Below are 12,571 nucleotides of genomic sequence, written 5' to 3' on the forward strand. Positions count from 1 at the left end.
ACTTCAGTGCGGAACAGCGATACACGAGGGCAGAAATTGCGACGGAAGTTACAGACAGCTGCGAAAGTATATCGCTTGAACCGAGCGACTGCAGTCAAATGAACTTATTTCGAATCATCTAGAATAACTTGGTTGACTTGCTCGTGTTTAGCTTAATACATGTAATAGGAATGGTAACATACTACTGAATGGCGTGCCTCAACCAAAGCCAAATTTACATCGCATTTTGTTTGAGCCAGCGCCGTCGAGAGCCAGCAATCTGTGGCCACAGGATGGTGACTTTTTTAGGTCCCCTTCATTAATCATGAACTGCACATATTAACATGAAATATATATATATCGTATGTTTACAATTTGATTTCAATATCGACAGTCCATTTAATATTATGTAGTGACAGCAAATATCAGGAAAAAGTGCACGCAGTTAGGATCGTGAGCGGTCAGCAAATGATGAAAGGTAATAGCATATGTTGGTTTATTTAGTAGGAGATATCACACTATTGAGAAGGATCGAGTGGGGAGGGAACCGGAGAAAACCCAGACACCCAGCCCTGTGGACAGGGGTCACATAGTGTCTCGAGACGAGATTTGAACCCGGATAGCGCCGCTTACAGTGAAGGCAATAATCGTGTGTTTTAACTACTCCACTACCGGGCAGGATCGAATTTGTCGCTCCATTTATATGGGAGTAATTCACAGAGAGATGGAGTCCTGTCGGCAAATGGACGTCAATACTCGACAGATTAGAGAAACGAAGAATACAAGAGCTGCACAACGTTTATTTCCTATACATTACATTGCATGTGTAAATGTAATAAAGGTGGCTTTTGGCAGTACGCACAATACAGTAAAATGGTGTCGGGAGTTACGAAAATACAGCACTGGCCCCTGGACCAAAATGTACATACCGTATACGGTGTACATATATCTATCAAACTTACATCAGCGGGGCTCTTTGGGCTTTCAATTTTTGATATGCGAAAGGTCAGATCACGCTATTTAAAAGGATTGTAAAGGCAAAACAAAACTGCTTAGAATCTCGTAAAGAGTATGATCAGTTTGAATCTCGTCTGTTTTCGCGTTTGCTCGTGTGGTAAAAGTTGAATGTTTTATAGGATGTTGTGTTAAATATGAGAAATTACACGGGACTCTCGTTTCCTTCAACGAAGTCCCATCCTCCGATGACACCAACTCGATCCCAGTGTCAGCTGATGCTATGATATGGTTGGACGTTACTTATAGCCATCTTGATTGTTATCACTAATATATATATCACTAATCCAACTAACAACACAGCACCGATCACAATTGAGTTCAAATCCTAACATGACCGACACTTCCTGTCCCTCGCTGACGTCACAGCACGCCACAGCCTCATCACCGCCGTCACAGCCTTTACTACACTTTTAAGTCGACTGTTCTGGCTAGCCGATCTTGACTCGTCTTTAACTGCATAGACGAACGCCCCACTTTAGCTGGGGTAACCGGCATAATGCAAAAGATTTAATGATGACTCTCAGGGCTGCCGATAGCCACCATGGGCCTCGAGGCAGAAGAGTGAGACGACTTTTACGCGTCCTTTGGACTAAACTGACAGTAAATAGCTTTTTCCAGTTACAGTTGTAGTCGTATGGTTACGTCAATTGCTTTTATCTACATTTGCTAACAATATATCAACAGTGAACTGAGCAAGAAGGCAAGTGCACACAAGACAGGCTCAATGTTACACTATCCATTGCAGATATTTCTCGCTCGGCCTAAATAAAATTCCAACAGAAAAAAAAAGCACGAAAAAAATTTTTTTTTAAAGCTGCATATGGTGCCTTCACTCTCTTACCGTTAATAACTCGAACTTTTACACTAATTAAGGTTCAAATCTTTCACAACCTCCTGGAGTGTTCAAAGCACTCAACTTCATATATCTCGACTAATATCGGTCTTACTCAACATAACTGCTGTGTTGGTGGGCGGCGGAGATGACCGAATGGTGCTAGTAAATTGAACTGATATGTTTACTATATCATCCCTGGTCTCGGCTGACCCGTGGTTGTTACAAACCGATAAATTATCCCTTCGTTCATCGGAGGCCGATGATTGACTAAAAATAAAGGTAAAAATGAGAGAGTTTATTGTCGGTGGTGATGGCTGATCAAGGTTGCAGGCGAAATACGGTGTTGGCAGGTCTTGCGTTGCTCTCGTCTTCAGATGCAGGAGACCATTGCTGTTACATTAACTGACGTCGGGCCTGCCAATGATGCTATCCCAGAGCTCACGCTGGGCCACTACCCTAGCATGAAAATCTTTCTATATCTTAGGACACCTGCAATGAGGACGCCGAGTTCTTCGCAGAACTTGTCTTTTATATATGTGGGTTGAGGTCTGCAGTTTCACTAGTTGCAGTCTAGTTGTTTTGAAGGAACTTATTGACTGTTTTCAGCTAGAAGTTGTACGTATCTTTGCAATATCTATACTCCATAGATTGATTACGGCATTGCTTTCTGTGAGAAAGTGGCCATTGGTATACGATGACTGCATGAGGTCTTGTGTTGATCTGTCTTTGTAGGTCATTAGTGGTTGGTATACTCCTTTGCTGTCGCTCTATGCCATTCCCTCCTCAATGGTCCTGCACTGGCTTTCGATCCAGCTCTCCCTTGCTGACTTCATCCATTTCTTGATGTCACAAGTCAATTTATGGTTGGGAAGATGTTTTATGTTTGCTTTTCCTTTCTCTTTTTAAGGTCCTACTTGGGGTTTGGCCTTGTTGATCGTGTATTTGAAGCTTCTATGGGGACTAAGATGAAGTTGATTTACTTATGAACTAATCCATCTGGTGAGTGCCAAGTGGCTGTTCTCGATTTCATGCAGGGATGTTGGCTAAGTAAGTGTGATTGTGTATTGTGTGTATGTGTCTGTAAATGCTTATATGATATTTAATGATGTTTAATAAGATGTCTCACAAGAACCCAGCAGCTATAGAAATGTGACAGCAGAGGACATCATTTTACAGTGATTACTGCCCAGGAAGGAACAGAAGGTTGGACATGTCTGTTTGTGTTTGCCTTCCATTACTTTTAATTCTTCTAATTACTAACCCTTCTATTCCCCGCCCTTCCTTGTTGGACCACCACCTTGCCATGAGCAGTGGAGATGGGGCTCGCATGTCTTCATAATCCTGAGAACTGTGCCGATGGGAGCATTGGTCTTGTTAGGGTCACCCATGTTGGAAAGATCAAGGGGTAGAAGAGTGGTTCACTGGTCTTCCTGATTAATGCACTAAGAATTCATTGAGAATAAAGACAACCCAAGCATACTAGCTGTGGATGTAGCTAGAGTTGACCACTTGGGACAAAAGCTAAAAAGGTGGGTGAAGGTAGGGGTTGGAGGGATTAGGGGATGGAGGAATAGGCGGTGGAATGGCTGGGGGAACAAGGAGAAGGAGCTATGTACATGTCTAGATAGAAGAATATATACATCCATCATACAGGTACGTGCGATTTTCTGTTTAATATATGTGAGTGAAAATTATAATTTATAGATACTTGCAGATGTCTTAGATTTTCTCTGTATATATATATACAAAGTTTTTTTTAGCAGAGCTATCTCTTGTCATTAACATTGTTTTGTGATATATAGTTGTTACACGAGAATAATTAAAATTATCTGTCAGAAGCATGATGGTTGATCTTTACACATTTACAAATACCAGGGCTTGGATTTAAAAAAAAAAACAATGCTAAGTGTTAATATGCTATAAATCAGTGGTCCTCAAAGTGTGGGCAGCAGGCATGTCAGGTGGTCCGTGGCTGATATCATATGTCAGCAAAGTGATGTTTAAATCACCAGATATGTTAATTAGTCCAGTGTTGATTTCACATCAGTGTTAATTGTCTCCATGTCCAACTGCTCGTTCACATGACAGGCTGGCTGACCCACTAGGTCTTGACGTCACAGCGCGAGCTTTGCAACAAATGCGGCAATTTAAATTTGAAATTCACGGTACATAGTGACCTTAATTAGGCCTTGGTGGTCCACCGTTTTTGTTTTTTTTTTGCTTTAGTAAACTGGTCTGCAATCCGAAATACTTTGAGAACTACTGCTATAAATGACTAAGTGATAAGATAAAAATATAAGGTCACTGAGATAAAAATTGTTTGTAATTTAAAGTGTGACTCTGTGGACTAGTGTTATTTATTAAACTGTTGCTTTATGCCTTTGAAATGTAGGTGTCTATAAAGTGGAGAAGGCCAGTCTCTTTGCATGATTGATTCTTCAGTGTGTCAACAAAGGTATCCTACAGAATGGAATAAAATATGGTAAAATTCAAAACTGCTTAATATGCCACAAAATATAGAAAATCTTCAAATTGAGCAGACAACAACTTTTATTAAAGCAGGTGATCACCAGCAGCAATCATTCTATTTGGATTCAAGATTAAGCCATGAGAGCCATATGGTATAATTAGAAAGCTCAAATAGGGTCCCTGTATAATTTTTCTTTGAGAAAAGAAAGTTCTCAGCCAAATTAGAGGACAATGTCACATTTTCAAAGGATCCTGCACATAGAAGACCATGTAGGATTTAATAAAATCAACAAGCCAAACCAAACCAAGAGATACACAATCGGAGATCTGTTAGCAAGACAAACGTATCATAAAAGTGCAGTCTTCTTCCACCACATTTACAGCACTTATGGAAGTAGTGGGCTGTTGTCCTCTAGGGCAGACCTGGGCAAAGGCCGGATCCGGCCTGCCTCCTGTCTCTGACTGGCCCGCCCGCCAGTATGTATACTATATATACAGTTTTGGGTAAAACTGAGTTAACTATATTAGTCCGGCCCTCTAAAACCATCCCAATTTCTCATGCGGCCCCTTGGGAAAATTAATTGCCCACCCCTGCTCTAGGGTGTCTTACCACAACATTTAAGGCCAAAACATTCCTTTTTCAAGGCAGTTGCAGTGGTGAAAGATTAGTGAGACCCATGATGAACCTGGCTCATTCTGCTATACATATATCTGCGTGATACACGCTGAAGACTGCTGTTTGGTTTGTGGGTGATGAGTGGTTGAGTGAAATTGTATGATCTTTGGCCTTCATTGCAGTATGTTATTTCATGAGGAAATTTAACTTTGCACTGTTAGTACAAAATATAGTTTTTTTTTGCATTTAAATACAATTCAACAATGATAAGCCTCTTATGAACCCAACAAAGATAAATTGCACTTATCTTTAAATAGGAATTTGTGGGAGAAGGCAAGGTTTACAGACTTCACTGATAAAGGATCATTTCTAACTACAGGTTTTCATGTGTGTGAAACAGTCCATGCCACATAGGAGTATCAATGAAGAGATTTCACGCTGAGACATGTCAGCAGGACAAGTTCATTGCCATGAAAATGCAAGTGGCCAGGACGTGCAATCCACATGAAAGGTAATAAAGAGAGACATGGTAAAGAGTAATAGAAAGCTGTCATAAACTTGTTACTAGACTAGCTGTTAAATGTATACCTGCCTCAGAGACAGCGAAAAGGCATTCATGAAATTGTTTTTTCCTCTTTTCTACCCCCAGAAATTATATTACAGTAGTAGTGGGTGGCATCAAACCAAAATGTGTGAAATGTCAAATACATGAATAGTACACATTTCATTGTTGTTAAGGATAACATGCCACGATATATACCTACTAAACGTTGTGGGATATCGGAACCACATGGGCCCAACCGAAAGCGGGGCTGGCCAAAACCGGCTCTGCTGGCAAGGTGTTGTTGCGGCCCTATGCTCCTTAAAGGAGCAACAAAGAATAAACTAACTTTAAGTTTTTTGGAAACTTTTTGTTGCTTAACAGCAATGTTAAATGTCGTGAAAGATCAATAGGTATTAGGTATTCTAATGAAATATTCATGATTTTTATATTAACAGGATACTAATTTATGTGGTATTAAAATCATAATTTTGCGACCATATGTAACTCATAAAATATATTTTGTTGACCTTTTAACCCATCAGATTGTGCCAACATGTAGAAATTTTGTATTATACATGTTTTGTAATCTGTAAAATGAGAAAATTACAGCAGGGAGCAGTTTTATCTCTTATATATTGGGTCAGAGATAAGTGTTTAAGCATGTCATGCACAGTACTAATAACTCAATAGCCATTCCAAGGTTTATTGATGGTTTTATAATTAGATGGCTGCATCCACTGGAAAATTTAAGAAACAGTCATGTCTGCTGGGATATGCTTTCATATGGGTTTAGAAAATGTGCAGGGATTTTTGGAGACTACAGCCTGCTGATGACTACCAGTAACAATTAAAATGCTTTAGCAGCTTAATGGCAATGTATGGGAGTGCTAAATCTGAAATTTGTGTTAATTTCACTGTATAAATTTATGTATATAAAAGGCAGCATTATTGCCTATGTACAGCCAAGATTCATTACCAGAACATCACCCAAGTCTGCTGATCAATCAACAGAAAGTGTCTTTATTAGTTACAACTCATAAATTTAGGTGATTTCAACACCCTGTAGCACACACTTGTAAGTTTTAATCAGTTTACAGCAGGTAGGCATGTATTCATATGGCATGCTAGCCAATTCAGTTTAGGCACATCAGCTACAAGGTTTTTAAAGTTTTAACTTTATGATTAAAGATAGATGTTTGTTCTCATAGCAGTTTAAGTTGCCCCCACCCCCATAACTTCGCCATTTACATAAACCAAATTTTTTGTGAAACCAACAAAAAACTCCCAAAACTATAACCTGAAAATTATCTGCTAAATAAACGAAGACCACACAAAACTAATACAAATAAAAAGTTTATTAGAAACTGAAACATGCAATCAACAGCAGCTTACAATAATCTTACACTTGCTTTTGCCAAGAGTTACAAACCTTTCAGAGGGCAACAAATATCTAGCTTTCTGATGAGAAATTATTTCATGAATAAATGTCAAAGCTTCAAGGTATTCACAAAGCTCAATTTATGTACATGTAAATACTTTTGCTTAAATCAATAGCTGGTCAGTAAACACTAACATGAAAAAAAAAAAAAACCCCAGCCACTAGATTCTTTACAATAATTGTGCCATGCTGGAACCTCAATCCATCCTCTCATGAGAACTGCTATTAACTAGTACCAATCCAGGTCATGCTCGCAGTTAGGTAAGATTATTCAGCCACAGGATCTTAACCCTTCAATCGTACAAAACTAATTTGGAGCATAAACCACAACTGGTATTGTTTATGTCTGAAAGAATGTAAATGAAGAACTCATCTAGACCTTAATATGCACGAAGACACGCATTCTGTGCAATTGTTCTTGCATGTCAATACCACGAATGCAGGGGAAGATTCGGATTATCTTTTATAACCTAAAGTTGTCCCAACAGCGCTGAGTCACTAAAAATTGATATACTGTGCTTTATCATCATCATCATCAACACATAAGGAATAATTTGATAATCCGTTATTGCACAACCACAACCAAAATAGTTTATACAGCTATCAAGTGACAATACAGTCTTTATCATTCAAAGCAATCCTCCCACTATATCTGCAAAATGGCAATGAAAGTTGGGATCCATGTGTTAAGAGCAGCAACACTGCATGCAATGGCATCAGAACTTAAGGTCTGTAAAACAGAGTTAAAAAAAAAAAAGTAACCATGTTTGCCTATAAAAATGCATGGAATGTGCACATGAATGAATGCACTAGACTGGCAACTAGTTTATATCGAGGACAAGGCATGCTGATTGCATTAATAGCATGTACACTACGCCTTAAGTACTACTTTAGATCTTGATAGTGATCCATGCAGGGTACACTTTTGTCAAGATTAGATGTTATTGATCAAGAGGAACAGCTAGCCCCCAAAAGAAAAACTCGAATACATTTTCTAGTATGAAAGTAATAAACCAAAATTGAGCTGCTTACAAGTAGTATATTAAAGATTTTATGGTTTATTTCATCATCAGTGACTTCCAAAATCAATTATGCTTATGCAGCTAATTGGTTGTCAAAAGCTGTTTTATTCTACTAACTCTTACTACTGCTACACATTCTTCAGCTTAAGACATATTAATAAACCTATTAAAGTATAATGAATTTGTCATAAGACACATAAATAATTATAAAATTAAGACAGCATTACTATAATAAATTCTGAACAAAAGGGAAATATGATGATTAGGGATTGAAGTCAGATTAGGCTGAAGTCAGCTGCTATTAAGAAAAAAAAAAAAAAAAAATTTCAAATGTTTCAGAGACCCCATTTTATACAAATCACACTGACTTTGACACACTTACTCCTAGACATCTCCAGTCCCACCAAACAAACAAAACAAGGCTTTTGGAAAGCGTCAACATCATGACATTTAGAAAATAAGAATCTCAGATACAAACTAGGGAATAATAAACCCCAAATAAAAGTTTCTAGATTTCCACTAGGTAAGACTCATTCATCCATCACACTCATATATCAGTGTCGAATTGAAAAGAAAAGTTTCTCTTGTACTTCCTGACAATGCATAATGTCAAATAATCAAGAATGTTTGGGAACATGAATCCACTGTCTGCTTCTTCTGATCATAGATGGTGGTTTGAATTTGCCCGCTCAAGAGTAACTTCTACATAAAATGCACAAGAATCCAGGAAACAGAAACCCTTCTTCGCTCTCTCCACGTTTATGATACATCTGGAAAAAAAGACCAAGAAAAAAAACCTGCATAAGAACTCCAGAATGGAAAGGGTGTATTAATTAATAACTATGATGATGGAAGCTGGGGAAAAAGAGCAAATGAAGAGAAAAATGGCCATAAATTTACTAACATTCAGACAGCCATTTTTTTCTTTTGATAAGCTACCTGCAAATTTCTGGTAGATGCTGTCTACATGTTAACTACATAAAAATAAATAAAAATTGTGAAACATAAGTTATACATGTGCATCTTTTGAAAAAAATATTTGCAACTGTGGTCAAAATAGTCAGTGCTGAATACTTACAACTCATTTCAGAATTACCAAACCGTCTATGGAGCTGGTCATGGTTGAATTTTAAGAATGCTTCATACTGTTCTGGAGGGAAGAAACCACGATAACGATAAAAGTCAAAAGGATCAAAGCATATGTAATTATCACCCATATCTTCATACACAGAGTTATGCAAATTCCCCAACAAAAACAAATTCAAGCACAATGATATTTATGGTCAGTACTACTTTCAGAAAATCCATTCTAGAATTTTCCTAGCATCAACTTCATTTTTCCAGTCCTCACATTCGTCCATGATCTCAGTAAAACGAGCAATGGTTGGTGTCTTTTTCAGTAATTACTGTAAGATTTCAACAAAACAATTTCACTGTTTCTACATATTTGATGTACAGCAGAATACAGTGGAGACCTCTTCTTTTTTCATTTGATATATACCATTATTTGTCAAATGTAAATTTGCCAAATTTTTGTTCTTTTTCATTTCATGCTCCCCTTTGATTGCTAAGCCTGTTTCAAAACCCAATCACCCTGTGCTTTTATCTTTCTTTTATACTTTCAGCTGACTGATGGGCAGGTGATGTGCTTGCTGCATTTATTATTATATAATTAGATTTTGTTTTCTACTACATATTTAAAAACTGGTTATTAGTCTCATCAAAAGATTAAGCTATATTAAATGTAACAAATTCAGCATTATGTTCACATTATCAACTATTCTATCATACTCAGTATGATAAAGATCTTTTGCACCCTAAAGTGAAATTTTTCGAGGTCATAGAATAATCTGCATTTTATTTTTAGCATGACTGTGCACTAAATCAATGTTATGATAGTTTTCTTCTTTGCCACAAACAATCCTTATAAACCTTGCCTTGTCATTCTGCAGTTTTTACAGCCATGAAAAATATGTCTAACTTTTTTATGTGCAAGTCACAGTTGATTGAAATTCACAGACCCTAACAGCATCATCAATGTACAAACAAAAAGACAATGTACTGATACTAATTGGGATATTCAAATCAACAGGGCAAACCATTCCACACTCAAGTACCTTTGTCCCTGATCAAGTATCTGCATGTGTGTGTTGGGCCATACTCCAAACTATCATATTTAGAATAACATAGATATAAAAAAAGCTTTAGAAACCAGCTAAATGTTATGTTAAAAAATGGAATCATCTTGCATATGTCTCAAGAAAACATCACAGGATCTATAAAGAGCACTTGCTAACATGTCTGACCTGTCACAAAAGTCTTATATTGTTGGGTATATCTGGAGCTATATAACAATACAGGTTCACTTATATGCTATTACCTGCTAGTTTGCAGTTAAGCACCCTGTCATAGTGTTCCTTGACCTCTTCGTCCCTCTCTCGCATCATGCGTTCACAAAGAAGACTGACTTGACGAAAAGTGAAGAGTGGAACATCTTTTTTGTTGTGAGAGACGGAGTTCAAAAGTGCTGTGAATGAAGCTGACATTATGGGAGAATGTTCTGGAGAACTGGATCGTGATGGAACATCATCAGGCTTGACTGCAGAAGAACATGCCGCTGGAGGAGGACTTGCTGAAGTGGATGGAAAAATAAGCTGTCTCCGCCTCTGCATTCTTTTCATCTCGTTAGCAATGCTGGCTGATATTCTCTCTGCAATAAGAAAAATTTTGACCAAAAACTTTATTGCCATAGCAATGTCAACCTCCAGCCTGAGTCAAAGTCAAATTGACCCTGCCGTAACCACATCATCCAATCACCAAAAGTAGAATTCACCCAGGCCAGGGATAAATAACTACCCAAGCAGAGACACATATTTGACTGTAACCAAAACATTTGTATATGCCTTCAACACAAACCTACAAATCAAAGAATTGATGACGACAGAAGATTTAACAAAAAATTTAAGGGAAAATCACATTTAGGTGCCATTGTGAGATTTGACCTCTCTCAATGCATACTGCCAAACAGCCATTTTTTTTTAGTAAGATAGTGGCCCATCACTCAGGAGAACTGGAAAGTACTGGCATCCAAACTGAGAGGCGCACTGGCTCAATACCCAGGTAGAGGGATGGGGAAGGTAAGACAGCGAGGAAGAGATGGGAACTGCCTCACACGAAGATGGCCATGAGAAAAGTAGGTTTTCTAGCATCTTACTCATAAAGGAAAAGGTCATGAATGACCTTTACCACTCAGACCTGTCTTGGGTGTTAAATAACCGGTTATGCACGAAAACTAGTCCACTGTAAGCCAGTTCCTCCTCTGGCAACCACTGCACTGACCACCCATTAAGGCTCCCTGAAGGGCAGTCTTTGACAAAGTGTTGTACCAGGTTACATGAACAAACCAGACCAGCTTACATTACCGACTGACTGTCAGTAGGTATTTTGTAAAGATTTCGTTCATTTTAAAATCTACTGCTTATGTTATATACTTATGTTTTCCGAACATCTTTACCTTGGAGGAGCCCATAATGCATTAACGTTCTTATGGATGCCATGGTTACTATCCGAAAATTAAAAAAAAAAACCCTACACTGACCCTAAATCTAACCTCATTATTTGGTTTAGAAAAAATGGCATCTTTAGCTCCTAGAGCAGCTGTGCTATGTTTTCTTATTATACGCAGTCTGCTGACTATGTTATAGTACAACGAAGACAATTATTACAAGATATTATAGCGCAAATTCTGAAACTTTTAACAGCCACATATACAGACTCTTCGTCTTGTACAGTGGCAACCAAGCCCATGAGCTTTACAAACATATTTACTACTCAAGTCTGATGGGATCGGAAATAATACTAATTAGTTCTTAATATCTTTTTCAAGATTCATCCTTCTTTTACAATTTTCTATATTAACATCTAAGTGTAAAACCACAAGCCGCTGTAGCAAGACTCGACGTTGAGCGAGACTCGATGTTGAAGCGAGGCATGCGAAGAGAATGTAATGAACATCACGGATCAGAAATTGCCTACGTAATAAGTCCGTCTGTTTAAACAGTGCAAAGAAAACATCACTTGCGTACATCGTCTTACATTAGCAGATATAATGGAAGACAAAATTTACTAAACTCAGCTAAAGTGTTTTAGATATGAAGCTGAAGTTTAACAACGCAAATTAAAAACTAAGATCATAATTCATAGTCACCTGAGGTTAACTTCGGAGCAATGCTCGAAAATGGCGAATTACTCGTTTGATGCACTTTTGTTGGCGGCGGAGAAGCTGATAAAGTTATTGGCATACATCTGCGTCGCTTTGGAAAGCTGTGGGCCGGACTGTGCAATGGATCAAATTCAAGGCTTCGTTTTAAAGTAGCAACGCAAGCCATTTTGCCACTGAAGCCGATTCGGTCTTCGTTGCAAGAAAGGCCTGCCTAGCTTGCTGTAACACTTCACGTTAAAAATGAGAAGCGTTTTCTGAAAATACGAAGATTAATCCACTTTGCAGTAAAAGAATTAAGCACAGGTTGCAGAATGTAGAGGTCGATGGGCGCGATTTAATTCTAACCCAAGCCAAACAAATACCACAACCGTTTTAAACTGTCTGTAGACTTGGTTACATGCAAAAGTACTGAAACCATTTAAAACGAAA

The 12,571-nt window shown here is 38.1% G+C and overlaps 1 protein-coding gene and 1 long non-coding RNA gene across 3 annotated transcripts; one reads left to right on the forward strand and one right to left on the reverse strand.

Annotated features, from left to right (window-relative positions):
• Positions 1 to 46: 46 nt before the first annotated feature.
• On the forward strand, positions 47 to 7,050 carry LOC112565610. Of its 2 annotated transcripts, none has more exons than XR_003099449.1 (2): positions 47 to 4,313; positions 5,296 to 7,050. It is a non-coding gene; the product is annotated as an uncharacterized LOC112565610 (long non-coding RNA). The 2 variants fall into 2 exon arrangements; XR_003099450.1 differs by having other exon boundaries at positions 5,317 to 7,050.
• Positions 6,801 to 12,547, reverse strand: LOC112565609 (akirin-2-like). Its single transcript, XM_025241158.1, has 4 exons — positions 12,128 to 12,547; positions 10,301 to 10,630; positions 8,999 to 9,070; positions 6,801 to 8,690 (listed from the first exon to the last, which is right to left on the reverse strand). Exons 1-4 carry the CDS (start codon positions 12,306 to 12,308, stop codon positions 8,680 to 8,682), a joined length of 594 nt encoding a protein of 197 aa, XP_025096943.1. The 5' UTR covers positions 12,309 to 12,547; the 3' UTR covers positions 6,801 to 8,679.
• Positions 12,548 to 12,571: the final 24 nt, after the last annotated feature.

Source organism: Pomacea canaliculata, linkage group LG6 (assembly GCF_003073045.1).
Source record: "Pomacea canaliculata isolate SZHN2017 linkage group LG6, ASM307304v1, whole genome shotgun sequence".
In the NCBI taxonomy this organism is placed as follows: domain Eukaryota; kingdom Metazoa; phylum Mollusca; class Gastropoda; order Architaenioglossa; family Ampullariidae; genus Pomacea; species Pomacea canaliculata.